Here is a 13,713-nt window from a genome sequence, read left to right as displayed (position 1 = left end):
TATTAGTGTATTTGTAACTACTTTAATTCATTTAGTAACCAGTTTAGGTTGATTTGTGATTAGTTTCATTCCATCACTTTGTATATTATTATTCTAGCCAAGTTCCTATTTTATTTTCTAAGTATCATTGTTATATGTTCAAACAATTTAAAGTATACTAAAGGAAAGAAATCAACTGAATTAGCTAGTATTAGTTTATTTGTAACTACTTTAATTCATTTAGTAACCAGTTTAGGTTGATTTGTGATTAGTTTAATTCAATTATTCCATATTCCTATTTTTGTAACCACTTTAAGTCATTTAGTAACCAGTTTAGGTTGATTTGTGATAAGTTTCATTCCATCACTTTGCATATTATTATTCTAGCCAAGTTCCTTTTTGTTTTCTAAGTATCATTGTTTTATGTTCAAACAATTTAAAGTATACTAAAGGAAAGAAATCAACTGAATTAGCTAGTATTAGTGTATTTGTAACTACTTTAATTCATTTAGTAACCAGTTTAGGTTGATTTGTGATAAGTTTCATTCCATCACTTTGCATATTATTATTCTAGCCAAGTTCCTATTTTGTTTTCTAAGTATCATTGTTTTATGTTCAAACAATTTAAAGTATACTAAAGGAAAGAAATCAACTGAATTAGCTAGTATTAGTGTATTTGTAACTACTTTAATTCATTTAGTAACCAGTTTAGGTTGATTTGTGATTATTTTCATTCCATCACTTTGTATATTATTATTCTAGCCAAGTTCCTATTTTATTTTCTAAGTATCATGGTTTTATGTTCAAACAATTTAAAGTATACTAAAGGAAAGAAATCAACTGAATTAGCTAGTATTAGTGTATTTGTAACTACTTTAATTCATTTAGTAACCAGTTTAGGTTGATTTGTGATTAGTTTAATTCAATTATTCCATATTCCTATTTTTGTAACCACTTTAAGTCATTTAGTAACCAGTTTAGGTTGATTTGTGATAAGTTTCATTCCATCACTTTCATATTATTATTCTAGCCAAGTTCCTATTTTGTTTTCTAAGTATCATTGTTTTATGTTCAAACAATTTAAAGTATACTAAAGGAAAGAAATCAACTGAATTAGCTAGTATTAGTGTATTTGTAACTACTTTAATTCATTTAGTAACCAATTTAGGTTGATTTGTGATAAGTTTCATTCCATCACTTTGCATATTATTATTCTAGCCAAGTTCCTATTTTGTTTTCTAAGTATCATTGTTTTATGTTCAAACAATTTAAATTATACTAAAGGAAAGAAATCAACTGAATTAGCTAAGTATTAGTGTATTTGTAACTACTTTAATTCATTTAGTAACCAGTTTAGGTTGATTTGTGATTAGTTTCATTCCATCACTTTGTATATTATTATTCTAGCCAAGTTCCTATTTTATTTTCTAAGTATCATTGTTTTATGTTCAAACAATTTAAAGTATACTAAAGGAAAGAAATCAACTGAATTAGCTAGTATTAGTGTATTTGTAACTACTTTAATTCATTTAGTAACCAGTTTAGGTTGATTTGTGATTAGTTTAATTCAATTATTCCATATTCCTATTTTTGTAACCACTTTAAGTCATTTAGTAACCAGTTTAGGTTGATTTGTGATAAGTTTCATTCCATCACTTTGCATATTATTATTCTAGCCAAGTTCCTATTTTGTTTTCTAAGTATCATTGTTTTATGTTCAAACAATTTAAAGTATACTAAAGGAAAGAAATCAACTGAATTAGCTAGTATTAGTGTATTTGTAACTACTTTAATTCATTTAGTAACCAGTTTAGGTTGATTTGTGATAAGTTTCATTCCATCACTTTGCATATTATTATTCTAGCCAAGTTCCTATTTTGTTTTCTAAGTATCATTGTTTTATGTTCAAACAATTTAAAGTATACTAAAGGAAAGAAATCAACTGAATTAGCTAGTATTAGTGTATTTGTAACTACTTTAATTCATTTAGTAACCAGTTTAGGTTGATTTGTGATTAGTTTCATTCCATCACTTTGTATATTATTATTCTAGCCAAGTTCCTATTTTATTTTCTAAGTATCATTGTTTTATGTTCAAACAATTTAAAGTTACTAAAGGAAAGAAATCAACTGAATTAGCTAGTATTAGTGTATTTGTAACTACTTTAATTCATTTAGTAACCAGTTTAGGTTGATTTGTGATTAGTTTAATTCAATTATTCCATATTCCTATTTTTGTAACCACTTTAAGTCATTTAGTAACCAGTTTAGGTTGATTTGTGATAAGTTTCATTCCATCACTTTCATATTATTATTCTAGCCAAGTTCCTATTTTGTTTTCTAAGTATCATTGTTTTATGTTCAAACAATTTAAAGTATACTAAAGGAAAGAAATCAACTGAATTAGCTAGTATTAGTGTATTTGTAACTACTTTAATTCATTTAGTAACCAGTTTAGGTTGATTTGTGATTAGTTTAATTCAATTATTCCATATTCCTATTTTTGTGTTTACTGCAGACATGCCCTCGTTTGACTTGGGTATACTTGGGCTCAACGACATACCCCTGCAGCCACCACAACAGACACAAGCAGCTGACCCTAATCCAGCGTATTACAGAAAATCAAAAAGACGCCAAGACATTGCATTCCCTGTAGTTCTGGAAAAAAAAAGATCTCCAACGAAGAAAAAACCATCTCCAACAAACAAAAACAGTCTCCAACGAAGCAAAACCCCTCTGTGAAGGAATGAAGACTAGTAATAAGATCGTCTCCAAAAAAAGTAGTTTGAACCATTTTGTGACAATTACTTAGTTTGCATGCTTATGCGATGATTACTTAGTTATTACCAAAAAGGACAATTACATCTGGTTAGTTATTTTGCTGAATGTGTAATCAAGTTTTTTGTTTTGATACTCAAGTGTCTGTTAATCAGTAAGTCAGGTTATAATTCCAACTTATGTTAATCTGTAAGTTCGTTGTATTCTATTAAGTGACTGTTATATGTCAACTAGAGACTATGATATGTCAATTAGTGACTACTAATGTTAATCAGTAAGTTGTACTTTAATCCATTTAATGTCCATTGAATGCTTGTTTAAATTAGTCACCTATTTTTCACTTGCTGAATACTTTAATTTTTACAATTATATTGGACCTAATTATTGGAAAAATAAATAAATGAGTAAAATAAGTATTTTAAGTCATCAAAAGACTAATTTAACTACATTTAGGGGTTAATTTAAATTTGACTCCAATAAAATAGGTACTTCAATAAGAGACCATAATATGCCAATTGGTGACTAGTTTAATCCCTTATGGGACTACGATAAAAAATTACAAAACAGAAGGCTAATATAAATTCATTTGGTACCTAATTTAAACTAGTTGGTGACCACTTTACTATATTTACAAAATATTTAAGAAATGGAAAGAAAAAATATATTTCATTTACCATAATCACTAACAAAAATGTCAATCTGATAACATGTGTGGATTCCTCAATGTCAAAAAATTAATAACTGACCCACAAAAACCATTCTGTCACCAACATAAATCATTTTGTGACCACTATAATCTTCCAAGAAACTACAACAATCTAGCAGGAGAGTGTAAGAACCAAACTCCTTTGGTGCATTAGAAGCAACAACAGCTTTACTGCCTCGACTTTTCTCAAGCCCTAATTTGGGCCTCACACTTCTTCCCTTAGGTTTGCACTGATGAGGATCAAAACAGTGACAGTAGAAGCGCTTGATGTAGTGGGATCTATGGAATAAGATTGTAAATCAGCAACATCAAGGTTAGCAAACAAAGCCTCAACAGCACCGAGATCACTCTTATAGCCATTCTCCACAATCTTCCTTACCTCTTCATTTTCATCACATCTCCTGATAAGAAATGAATCATAATATCAATAATCTTATATGCTGCATCTTGTGTTCAATTAGAGAGTTTTATGCAGATAAGAATCTCATAATATCAATAATCTGATTTTGAATTGATTTCCTTTGAACACCAATAAATCATTACTAAAAAACCTTATGCACACAAATTCACTGGAATTATCAGCAATTAATCACAATTAAATCCTAAACTAATAAAAAAAAAATTGTAACCTTGAATCTCGCTGAGGAACACCATCCTCGAGGGTGAAATAAACAGCATCAGCATAATATCAAAAAAAAACCTAATTAACAAAGATTAAAAGAATGTGAATGGAAAATTACCTCAGAAAACAATCGAATCAGAAATTCAGCGCGAAAATTTGAAAGAACAAACCTCGACACCGTCGGCTCGCCGATTTCAATTCAATTCTTCTTTCACAATTCATTAGAAAAGAATTGGCGTCTATAAATCAGCGAATTTCTACCCGTACGAATCAATCTACAACAAAACAAAATCCTAATTGAACAACAAATTCACAATTGCAGAAGAATTACTTTGCTTGCTAATTGAAATACCTAATACTCAAGATCTGGAGAAAAAAAATTCTCAAAATTTGAATTAATTGAGGATAATATTCATGTAATTGTAGTTATACGAGCATCCGAAGAGCGAGAGGAACGGAATTTGGAGGGAGAAGAGAGAGAAAGAGAAAGGATTTTTTTTTTTAGTAACAGAATGTAAATGTCGCTGGGTTGGGGTTGGGGATAACAGAATGTCGCCGGGTTAAATGACGCAAGTTGGGCTTCTCTATTAAAATTGGGCCTGGACTGGTCTAACTTTAATATTAAAGTTAGGCAGTCTTTGTAGATAATTTGTGTTCTTTTACTACCTTTTTACTTTACCTTTCATTTTACTTTCATTTCATTATTTTTCTTATATAGAACCAAACAACGAAAAACTAATTTTGGAATTATATTTTACATTGTAAATTGTTTTCCATAAAATCATCTTACACTGAAAATGTTTTACGCCCTACCAAACGGAGCCATTTTTCCCTATATACATAGTAAAAAAAAAGTATATGTACTTTCTCCATTTCGAATTAAATACAACAATTTCACTTTTCACTATTTACATTTTTTATTTTAACTAAGATTTGTAATATATACCTAATGAAAAATAATAAAATATAATCAAGTTGGATCTTGTTAGATTTGTCTCATGACGTGCTTTTATAAAATATAGTACTTTTTATAATTTTTATTTATATGTAATTATAGATATTTATGGTCAAAATAATGTCTCGCATGCGTAAAAGTAGATTTGTTTCATTTAATTTGGAACAGAAGAAGTATATATTTTTTGATTTAGATCATAAAAAAGGTATAATATCTATTTCTAAATAATGGTTATATTTTCAACTTTTGGACACTATTCATATATTTTAATTTGACATTTGACAACCATCTGTGATTTAAAGATAAGAAAAAAAAATTAATCACATGAAATCTTGTTTGATTACCTACTTTAGAATATCAAATTTTTTATTCATTTTTATAAATAGAAAATTAGAAATATTAATGCGCACAGTTTTTCATCTTCACGCATAAAGTGTAAGAGGTAGTAGTATAGTCTATTTTCCAAAAAAAAAAAAAGTACTATATTTAATTATTAAGGTCATATATTAAAACCAAAATCATCATTGTCATAAACTCATAGAATACCTATAATTAAGTCATATGTTTAGGATTTGTGTACCATAATTTTTCTATAGATATATTATTATTTTTGCTAAATATATTACTAAAATTTATTTAGAACATAGCATGTTCAAAATAATTCTGGTTAGACGTTTCACAAAATAAATAAGCATTACGAAGATTTCTTTATCTTTGTTTTTGAAAAGGTACAATGAAAAATTACTTATGTAAAAATACTTTATTTGTTTAAAATTTTGTATAGAAATACCTTATTAGATGCACACCTGATAAGTCTATTTTGATAAATGAAAAATATACACCTTATTGTCAGGTTTCAGTAAAAAGGTCAATCTTCTCGCGTTTGACCTTCCCTTCTCACCTTGCTCGTGGAGCATGTGATCATAAAAGTTTTTTCCGCACTACCTCTTTTCATCTCTCTTATAAATTGTAAAAACCTAAAAGTTAGCCTTTGTCCCTTAAAAAATCATGGTTTATTGTTGAATCGTTCATGGTTTGTTTGTTAGGTAAAGTGCATACAATATTGTTAACACATACAATTTACATAATCAAAAAAAAATATTTTCTTCTATATATTATTGTTTTATTAAGAGCATCTAATCCTAATACATCTATCTAGAGGTAGCTAGCTCAAAATGAAATTACCTTATTGGCTAATTCATTAAAGATAAAGTATGATATAATCTATGTAATATCCCGATAGGGGCCTTGACTATTTATGAACATGACAAACAAACTGATGTGCCATTGAGCTCTCTTTTTTTGGTAAGGAAAATACACCTAGACCTAGCCCCTAATATAGGACCAGCATACAGCATCCTTGCGAATGATGGAAGAAAACACAATGTTAGAAGAAGAAAACCAATAGAATGGAGAATTAGAGTCATGACCATAATGTGCCATAAAATCCGCTGCTTGATTGGCTTCCCGAAAACAATGATTAATAGAAAAAGCTTAGAACTGCTGAAGCTCCTCCATCGCCTCCAAGATCAAAGAACGAATTTCCCAAGCAACCTTCCATCAATGCCGAAGAGAATTAACAACAACCAGATTATCCCCTTCAATGAGAAGAGAATTAATCCCAAGAAACTTAGCCGCCCAAAGCCCTTCCAAAAGACCCCAAGCTTTAGTCTTTAGAATAGAACAACCCCAAGAGAGAGTCATCGGCCCCGCAAGACGAAGTCAATAGCTTGGCTCACTTGTTAGGAATTCCACTTCATTACTTCAAAGTTAGGGGTTCGAATCCCACCAAGTGAAGGGCACTTGGAGGAGAATTCCCCTTAAAACTCCCCCTCCTACCAAGTACCCAAGCCTCTGGGTTGGGCCCTATGCGAGGGTGGCCAGAGGTTATTCATCTCACCAAAAAAAATTGTCCTAAGGTTACCATTGATATAGTATCATGTATAGGGAATTTTTATAGTCCATATGTTGCCTATATTTAAATGAATTTGCATGTTTATACCGTTGTGTGAAGCATGTTGCCTATGATAACGTTATATGTTGTATGGATGATTGATGCAAGCATATGGGTTGGGAATGTTTATTTTATTAATTCACATGAGGGATTAATAAATGTATTATTTATTGGATCATGAAATGGATTATGTTGTTCTCTTGAATTTATTATATTAATTACTTTATAAGAGACGTGGGCATTGTTTAATTAAAAAGTTAGATATTTACCCAATAAAGTCAACAAATAAAGGTTGGTAGTTATTGACTTTAGTCAATAAATAAATGGGATTAATTCTGGGTCATTGAGTAGTATGATCACAATATCTAATCCTAAGATAAAAAATTGGAATCTTTGTGTTTTTGTGATTATTTATGTTGGTTGTCTTATTGTTGTGAGTCTCAACATTCAATCAAAATATTAATACTTAAAGTGAAAAGCGAATATTAATAAGGTTTAGACGTGTGCATCTATCAAGTATTGGACTAGTACGAGTTGGAGTACATGGTGGTAGCCCATGATTTTTCTTGGGGCCGGATTGATCATCTATCGTGTCCTATTTTATTTAATTAGTACCTCGATATCGTTGGTTGCGGGAGTACGGAGTCGCGCCCGTACTTCGTCTTCTATATTGAAGACAAGTTTTGGTTGGACAACTCTATCCATTGACTATTCAATTTATTAATAAAGAGTCAAGTTCAGTATAGTGAGTCTGATATTTTATTATGTTATTATTTACGATTTTTTCACCAAATACCCCTGAAAAAAAAATTTATTCACCAAATACCCCCACTTTTTTCAAAATTCACCATATACCCATGACTTTTAAAAAAATTCACCAGATACCCTTACTATTAACGGACGTTAGTGCTCCATTAACGTCTATTTACAAGTTTGCCATAAGTCAACCTAATTAGCCCTAAGTCAACATAATTAACCCTAAGTCAACCTGATTCTCTCCCTAACCCACCCCCAACTCCAACCACCAGCCTCACCATACACCCCAAACAACCCCAGCCCCACCAGCTACCAGCCCCCTCCCCCGCAGCTCCCTCTCCCCCTCCCTCGCTCGCATCCACGCCTCCCCCTCCCCACCCCCAGCTAGAATCCCCCCTCCTCCCCCAACCCCTTCGAATCCTGATCCCCTACCCCCTCAGTCGCTACCCCTCCCCCGCCGCAGACGCGAATCTGGGTGTTAATGTGGGTGGTGATTTTTTAAATCTAGGTGTGTTAGCAGACGCGAAGATGAGAAAGGCGCATGAAGGAGGTGCGCGAGGGGAGGCGGTTACTGTTGGTGGGCTGACGAGAGTGTGGGAGGAGGAGGGGAGGCGTGAGGGACGAGGAAGGGGAGGCGCGAGGGAATGATGGGGAGAGGAGGCGCGAGGGAGGCAAGGGGAGGAGGCTGCCGGGACGGGAGGGGGTGGGACTTGGGTTGGGTGGTGGGGCCGGGGTTGGGTGGTGGGCCTAGTGGGTCTAGGGTTTGGGGTATAGGGTTGGGTTGAGGAGAGTTTAGGGTTTAGTTAGGTTTAATTAGGTTTAGGATTTTTTGGTTAAAACACCCTTATGTTTGATCATTTTTAAAACAATCCCCCTTTTGTTTTTTCTTTTGAAATGAACCCCCAAACGTTTTACAAAAATTTTGGTTGCACCCCCAAAACCTAACTTCCGTCAAATCCAGACGTTTGTGGGGACCACCTATGCTATTATATATAAAGCCACTTCATCCCCAAATCAGGATATTCCCTCTCTCACAACGGTCATTTTCCGACACCCCCAAAGTGAAGCTGCTAATCCAAAATTTCGAACGGAAAATTGCAATTCCACTCTCAATTGACAATTCCTGACATCCTTCAAATCAAATAAGTGTTACATTCATTTCTAGGCATTAAATTTTGGGTAATTTTACGATTTTAGGGTTTATTTGCTTATTTTAATTTAGGTTAATTGTTCAATTAGGGTTATGGCAACCAAATGCAATTGTCGAAATCCTGCTAAGATTTTGAGGTCAAGGATGCATGACAATCCTGGAAGGAGTCTCTATGCCTGCAAATTCTCAAATGTTCATACCAAGAGAAGGGTGTGGATTCTTTGGATGGGTTGACAAGAATTAGGAGGAGTAGCAGAAGTTGGTCATTAATGAATTGGTGCTGGAGAAGTGGTTGTTGACACATGAAGTAACGTTTTTAAAGAGTGAAATCGCAAGATTCAAGACACTAAGCCAAAGGTGGAAAATTTGGTGGTGTTGAACAAAAAATCAGGAGCATCAGAAAGGCAAAATGCACCAGTTTCCATGATGACGAGAGAGAGAGAGTGTTGGATGAGAGAGACTGAAAGAAAAGATGAAAAGGTGTAGATGATAAGAAGAGAGAGATGCTGAATTTCTGATTGAAGCAAGTGAGAGAGATGAAATCAGAAATGAAGGAATTGAATGAGAGAGATGAAGAGGTTAGTTGAAGGGTTTTATTACCAAGGATACAAATGGCATTTCATGCAACATTTAGGAGGGAAAATGGAAAAAAGGGCCCCACAAACGTCTGGATTTGACGGAAGTTAGGTTTTGGGGGTGCAACCAAAGTTTTTATAAAACGTTTGGGGGTTCATTTCAAAAAAAAAACAAAAGGGGGATTGTTTTAAAAATCACCGAACGTAAGGGTGTTTTAACCAAAAAATCCTTAGGTTTATTTAGGGTTTTTAAGGGTTAATTAGTTAACGGAATACTAACATCTGTTAGTCAAAAGGGCATTTTGGGTAATTTTTTAAAAGATTTGGGGTATTTGGTGAATTTTTTTAAAGGTTAGGAGTATCTGGTGAATTTTGAAAAAAGTGGGGGTATTAGTGAATAAATTTTTTGTCAAGGGTATTTGGTGAATTAACCGTATTATTTATCTCTAATTAATGCTTATTAGTATCATGTTAGGTTATGTGTTATTTATTATGTAAATACTCAGCTTGTTGATTACGTGTTTTTTTGTGTGTCGATCATGGTTGTACCTTATTAATCCTGTAATGACCCATTTGGTGAGCAGTCATTTATGATCAATAATGGATCGACCATTCCAGGTCTGAAGATGATGCATCCATTGGGTTTCTAGGAATCAATTTTGAGAGGTTGTGTTTTAGCCTCTTTTTATACTTTTGGTTTAATTATGTTTTATTAGTTTGATATTTTTTTATGTTGGTTTGATTTCGGTTGTGTTTTAGAGTTGACTTTGTGGCTGACTAAGTTTAAATTGATGTTTTCAAATTATTTATTAATTCTCGCTTCAAAATTCTGAGTAAGCCGATACGTTATCACATAGGTTATTTTACTTTGGTGATTCTCTATTATTTTGGAGAAAAATGTATTTTATAAAATAGAGAATGTCGGGGTGTTACATATGACTTTTTGTAGACAACCCATCATTACATATTTCCGTAAAAAAATTTAACTTTAGGAGGAATTATATTTGAAGTTTACAAATCCAAATAGAAGATTTAGGAGGAGGGGGGATTAAAAGCCAGACCTTAGACTGTTTAAGACCCAGATTTAACATAATAGACACCATCAGGCGTCAGGCCCTTAAATCATGGAATCCTCCCTACTTGAATGCGGAAGAAAGATACTAAAAATAGCTTGTTTGATATCATCAGAAACCAAATTCGGCAGTTGAGGAACATCCCACTAATTATTCTCATTAATTACATCTGAAACTTTAAGGTTCTCCGAATCAATAATAGGAGCACAAACTGATAAAATAGGATAAGGAAAAACCCGATTATCGTTCCAAAAATAAATTTTACTCCCATACAATAACTCACCGAAGACCTTGCCTAAAATTAGGGTGTAAAGAGATAAGTTTCTTCCATTGTCAAGTACAATCACTAGAAGAGACATACTCAAACAGCGAAGTATCCTTTCAATACTTTTTGGAAATAAGATCAACCCAAAAATTATCTGGGTTGATGACAATCTTCCAGTGAAGCTTCATTTGTAGATCGAGCCACATTATTCACACTAGCCTTTCTAAAACCAAGACCCCCAAACTTCTTCGGAATACAAATGCGATCCCACCCTACATGATTTGTTGAAAAGACTCACTATTGTATTCCAAAAGAAATTTCTATAGGTTTTATCTAAATCACCATGTATTAAAGCAGGTAATAGGAAGCTTTTCATCTGAAAATTAGCCTTAGTTGTCAAATTAGCTTGAAACAACATAGTTCTACCAGCTTAGGAGAGGGAATTAGTCTTCCACTTAAACAATTGAAACTGAGACGATTGTACTACTTTTTGAAAAGTATTCTTAGAAACTCGAGAATCAATAATATGACAACCCAGCTAATTTCCTAAAAAAACGAGATGTTCATCTAAAGAATATATTGAAAAACAGCAACATCTTCCGGATTAACATTTTTAGTACACTGAAAGGAAGACTTGTGCAAGTTTACAAATTGCCCAAAGATAGAACAATACTTATCTAGAATAGACTTAATCACATAACAACTTTGATTAGAGGCTTTCGCAAACAACATTGTATCAACTGCAAAAGTTACAAAAACAGAATCTTAACACCAGAATGGCCAGGCTTTACCCCTAAAAGTGTCTCTCCACTAATAGCTTGAACATGAATTTGACGAGCCAAAAGTTCAACAAATAAAATGAATAAATACGAAGATAAGGGTCTCCCTGTCTAATTCCATGCGTAGGGAAAAACCTATCTCCCGGAATACCATTAACTAGAACTGAAAATGAGACATAAGAAATAGACAATTTTACCCATTGAATCCATTTTTTTTATCAAAACCTAATTTTTTAAATGTAATAAACATGAAACCCCATTCTAAACGGTGATATGCCTTTTTCATATCAAGCTTTATAACAATCCAACCTTTACAGCTAGCCTTATTCTTAAATGAATGAAAGACTTCATGAGCCAAAAGAATAACATCTTCGATTAATCGCTTCGGGACAAAAGCCCCTTGAAACGGGTGAATAATTTCACCAAGCACAACTTTCAACCTATTTGCTAAAACTTTAACAATTACTTTGTAAATGGAAGAACATAAACAAATTGGCCTAAAATGGTTTGCGGCATTAGGGTTATCAATCTTAGGAATAAGAGTGATAAACGTATGATGATTAATTTCTGATAAAATACAACCTCAATGAAAAAATGTTCGAACCGCTTTGATAACAGAGCTAGCCACAAGCGTCCAATATTTTTGAAAAAATAACGGTGGGTACCCATCCGGACCAGGGGACTTATCAGGGACAAGATCAAACACTGCCTCTTCAATTTCAACCGGTGAAACCGATTGAAAAAGAAAAAAATTATCATCATCCGTTACAATTTTAAGATTAGATCGAAAACATTATCTTCATTGAAACCACAACAGAGGATGCTCATAGACCGATCTTTAAACTCTTCCAAAATAGAAGACGAGATGAGATACGAATTTGTCAAAACTAAATTGTCTTTGGTAGTAAAAGAAGATATATTAATCCGATTCTTCCTAATAGTCGCAAAAGTATGAAAATATTTAGAATTAGAATCGCCCTTAGCAAAATTAGTAGTTTGGCTCGTTGAAACCAAAACTTCTCATGAAATTGAAATAAATTACGACCTTTAACTCAAATCCTCTCTTGAAGATTATGCAGATTAATATTGCCTTGACTCTTGGATCAATAGCTAAACTATTTTTGAATATCAACAAGCTTTTCGTCCACCTTACTAATTTGTCTAAAAATGTTCCCGAACCTAGTCTTATTCCACTCCTTACCTTTATTTTTCAAAAGTTTACATTTTTTTAACAAGTCGGCATACATTAAAGATCCTTCGAATTAATCTAGAACACCAGGTCTTTTTAACAATATTATCAAAATCTTTTCTAAGACACCACTTTTTTTTCAAACTTAAACGGAAGAGCTTTTTTGACTGAGAAGATAAATAAGTTAGAGCTACACTATAATGATCTAAAGTGGTGAATATAGAATGAATCAACTTTGCACAAGGGAAAAGATGCAACCAATCTAAACTAACTAAACATTTATAAGTCTTTCAAGAATATTATCACTTCCACTACGTTCTTTCCTCCAAGTAAATCTACTACAAAGGGAGTTCAACACAATTACAAGAATCTTTGCTATCAAGCACACATTGGAATCTAGACAAAGAGGCAGGATCACCTCCTTGCTTGTTCGATATATAGTTAACTCATTAAAATCAGCAATTAAAATAAAAGGAGAAGATAAACTTGCAACATAAGATAATAATTTAACCCAAAAAGCTTATTTCCCATCCATATTAGTAGGAGCATAAAGAGATATAACAATATAAGCAAAATCTAAAGAGAGCAAGTTTATATTACAATCCATGAACCTGACACTTCTAATACTACATTCAAACAAAAAGGATTAAATGAGCTTGATTTCCACAACACCCATACACCACAAGTTCTACCCAAAGTTGGCAAACATTCAATAGAGGAAAAATCACATGTTCTCACACAAGAGGTGGAAGGAATCTTAGAAGATTTTATACCACAAATCATCATAATATTAATATGATTTGTGGAACAGTAACTTTTGATTTTAGCAAAAGATATTTTCTCTGGCTACCTTGAACATTCCAAAAGGCCAATGAAATTTTAAACATTAGGTGGCTATGAAAAAACATAGCTTTAGTTCCTATTTTTCTTCAG

At 32.7% G+C, this 13,713-nt stretch overlaps 1 protein-coding gene across 2 annotated transcripts; it reads right to left on the bottom strand.

The window, feature by feature from the left end:
- Nucleotides 1–3,403: 3,403 nt before the first annotated feature.
- Nucleotides 3,404–4,731, bottom strand: LOC130591839 (uncharacterized). Of its 2 annotated transcripts, XM_057395776.1 has the most exons (3): nt 4,092–4,731; nt 3,842–3,863; nt 3,404–3,741 (listed from the first exon to the last, which is right to left on the bottom strand). In XM_057395776.1, exons 1-3 carry the CDS (start codon nt 4,144–4,146, stop codon nt 3,483–3,485), a joined length of 336 nt encoding a protein of 111 aa, XP_057251759.1. In that variant the 5' UTR covers nt 4,147–4,731; the 3' UTR covers nt 3,404–3,482. The 2 variants fall into 2 exon arrangements, 1 of the variants encoding a protein (XP_057251759.1); XR_008969837.1 differs by having other exon boundaries at nt 3,404–3,863; nt 4,203–4,731.
- Nucleotides 4,732–13,713: the final 8,982 nt, after the last annotated feature.

Source organism: Beta vulgaris, chromosome 6, assembly GCF_026745355.1.
Source record: "Beta vulgaris subsp. vulgaris cultivar EL10 chromosome 6, EL10.2, whole genome shotgun sequence".
Lineage (NCBI taxonomy): Eukaryota > Viridiplantae > Streptophyta > Magnoliopsida > Caryophyllales > Amaranthaceae > Beta > Beta vulgaris.
Note: the sequence above shows the minus strand (reverse complement) of the source record. Positions and strands in the feature narration are given on the sequence as shown.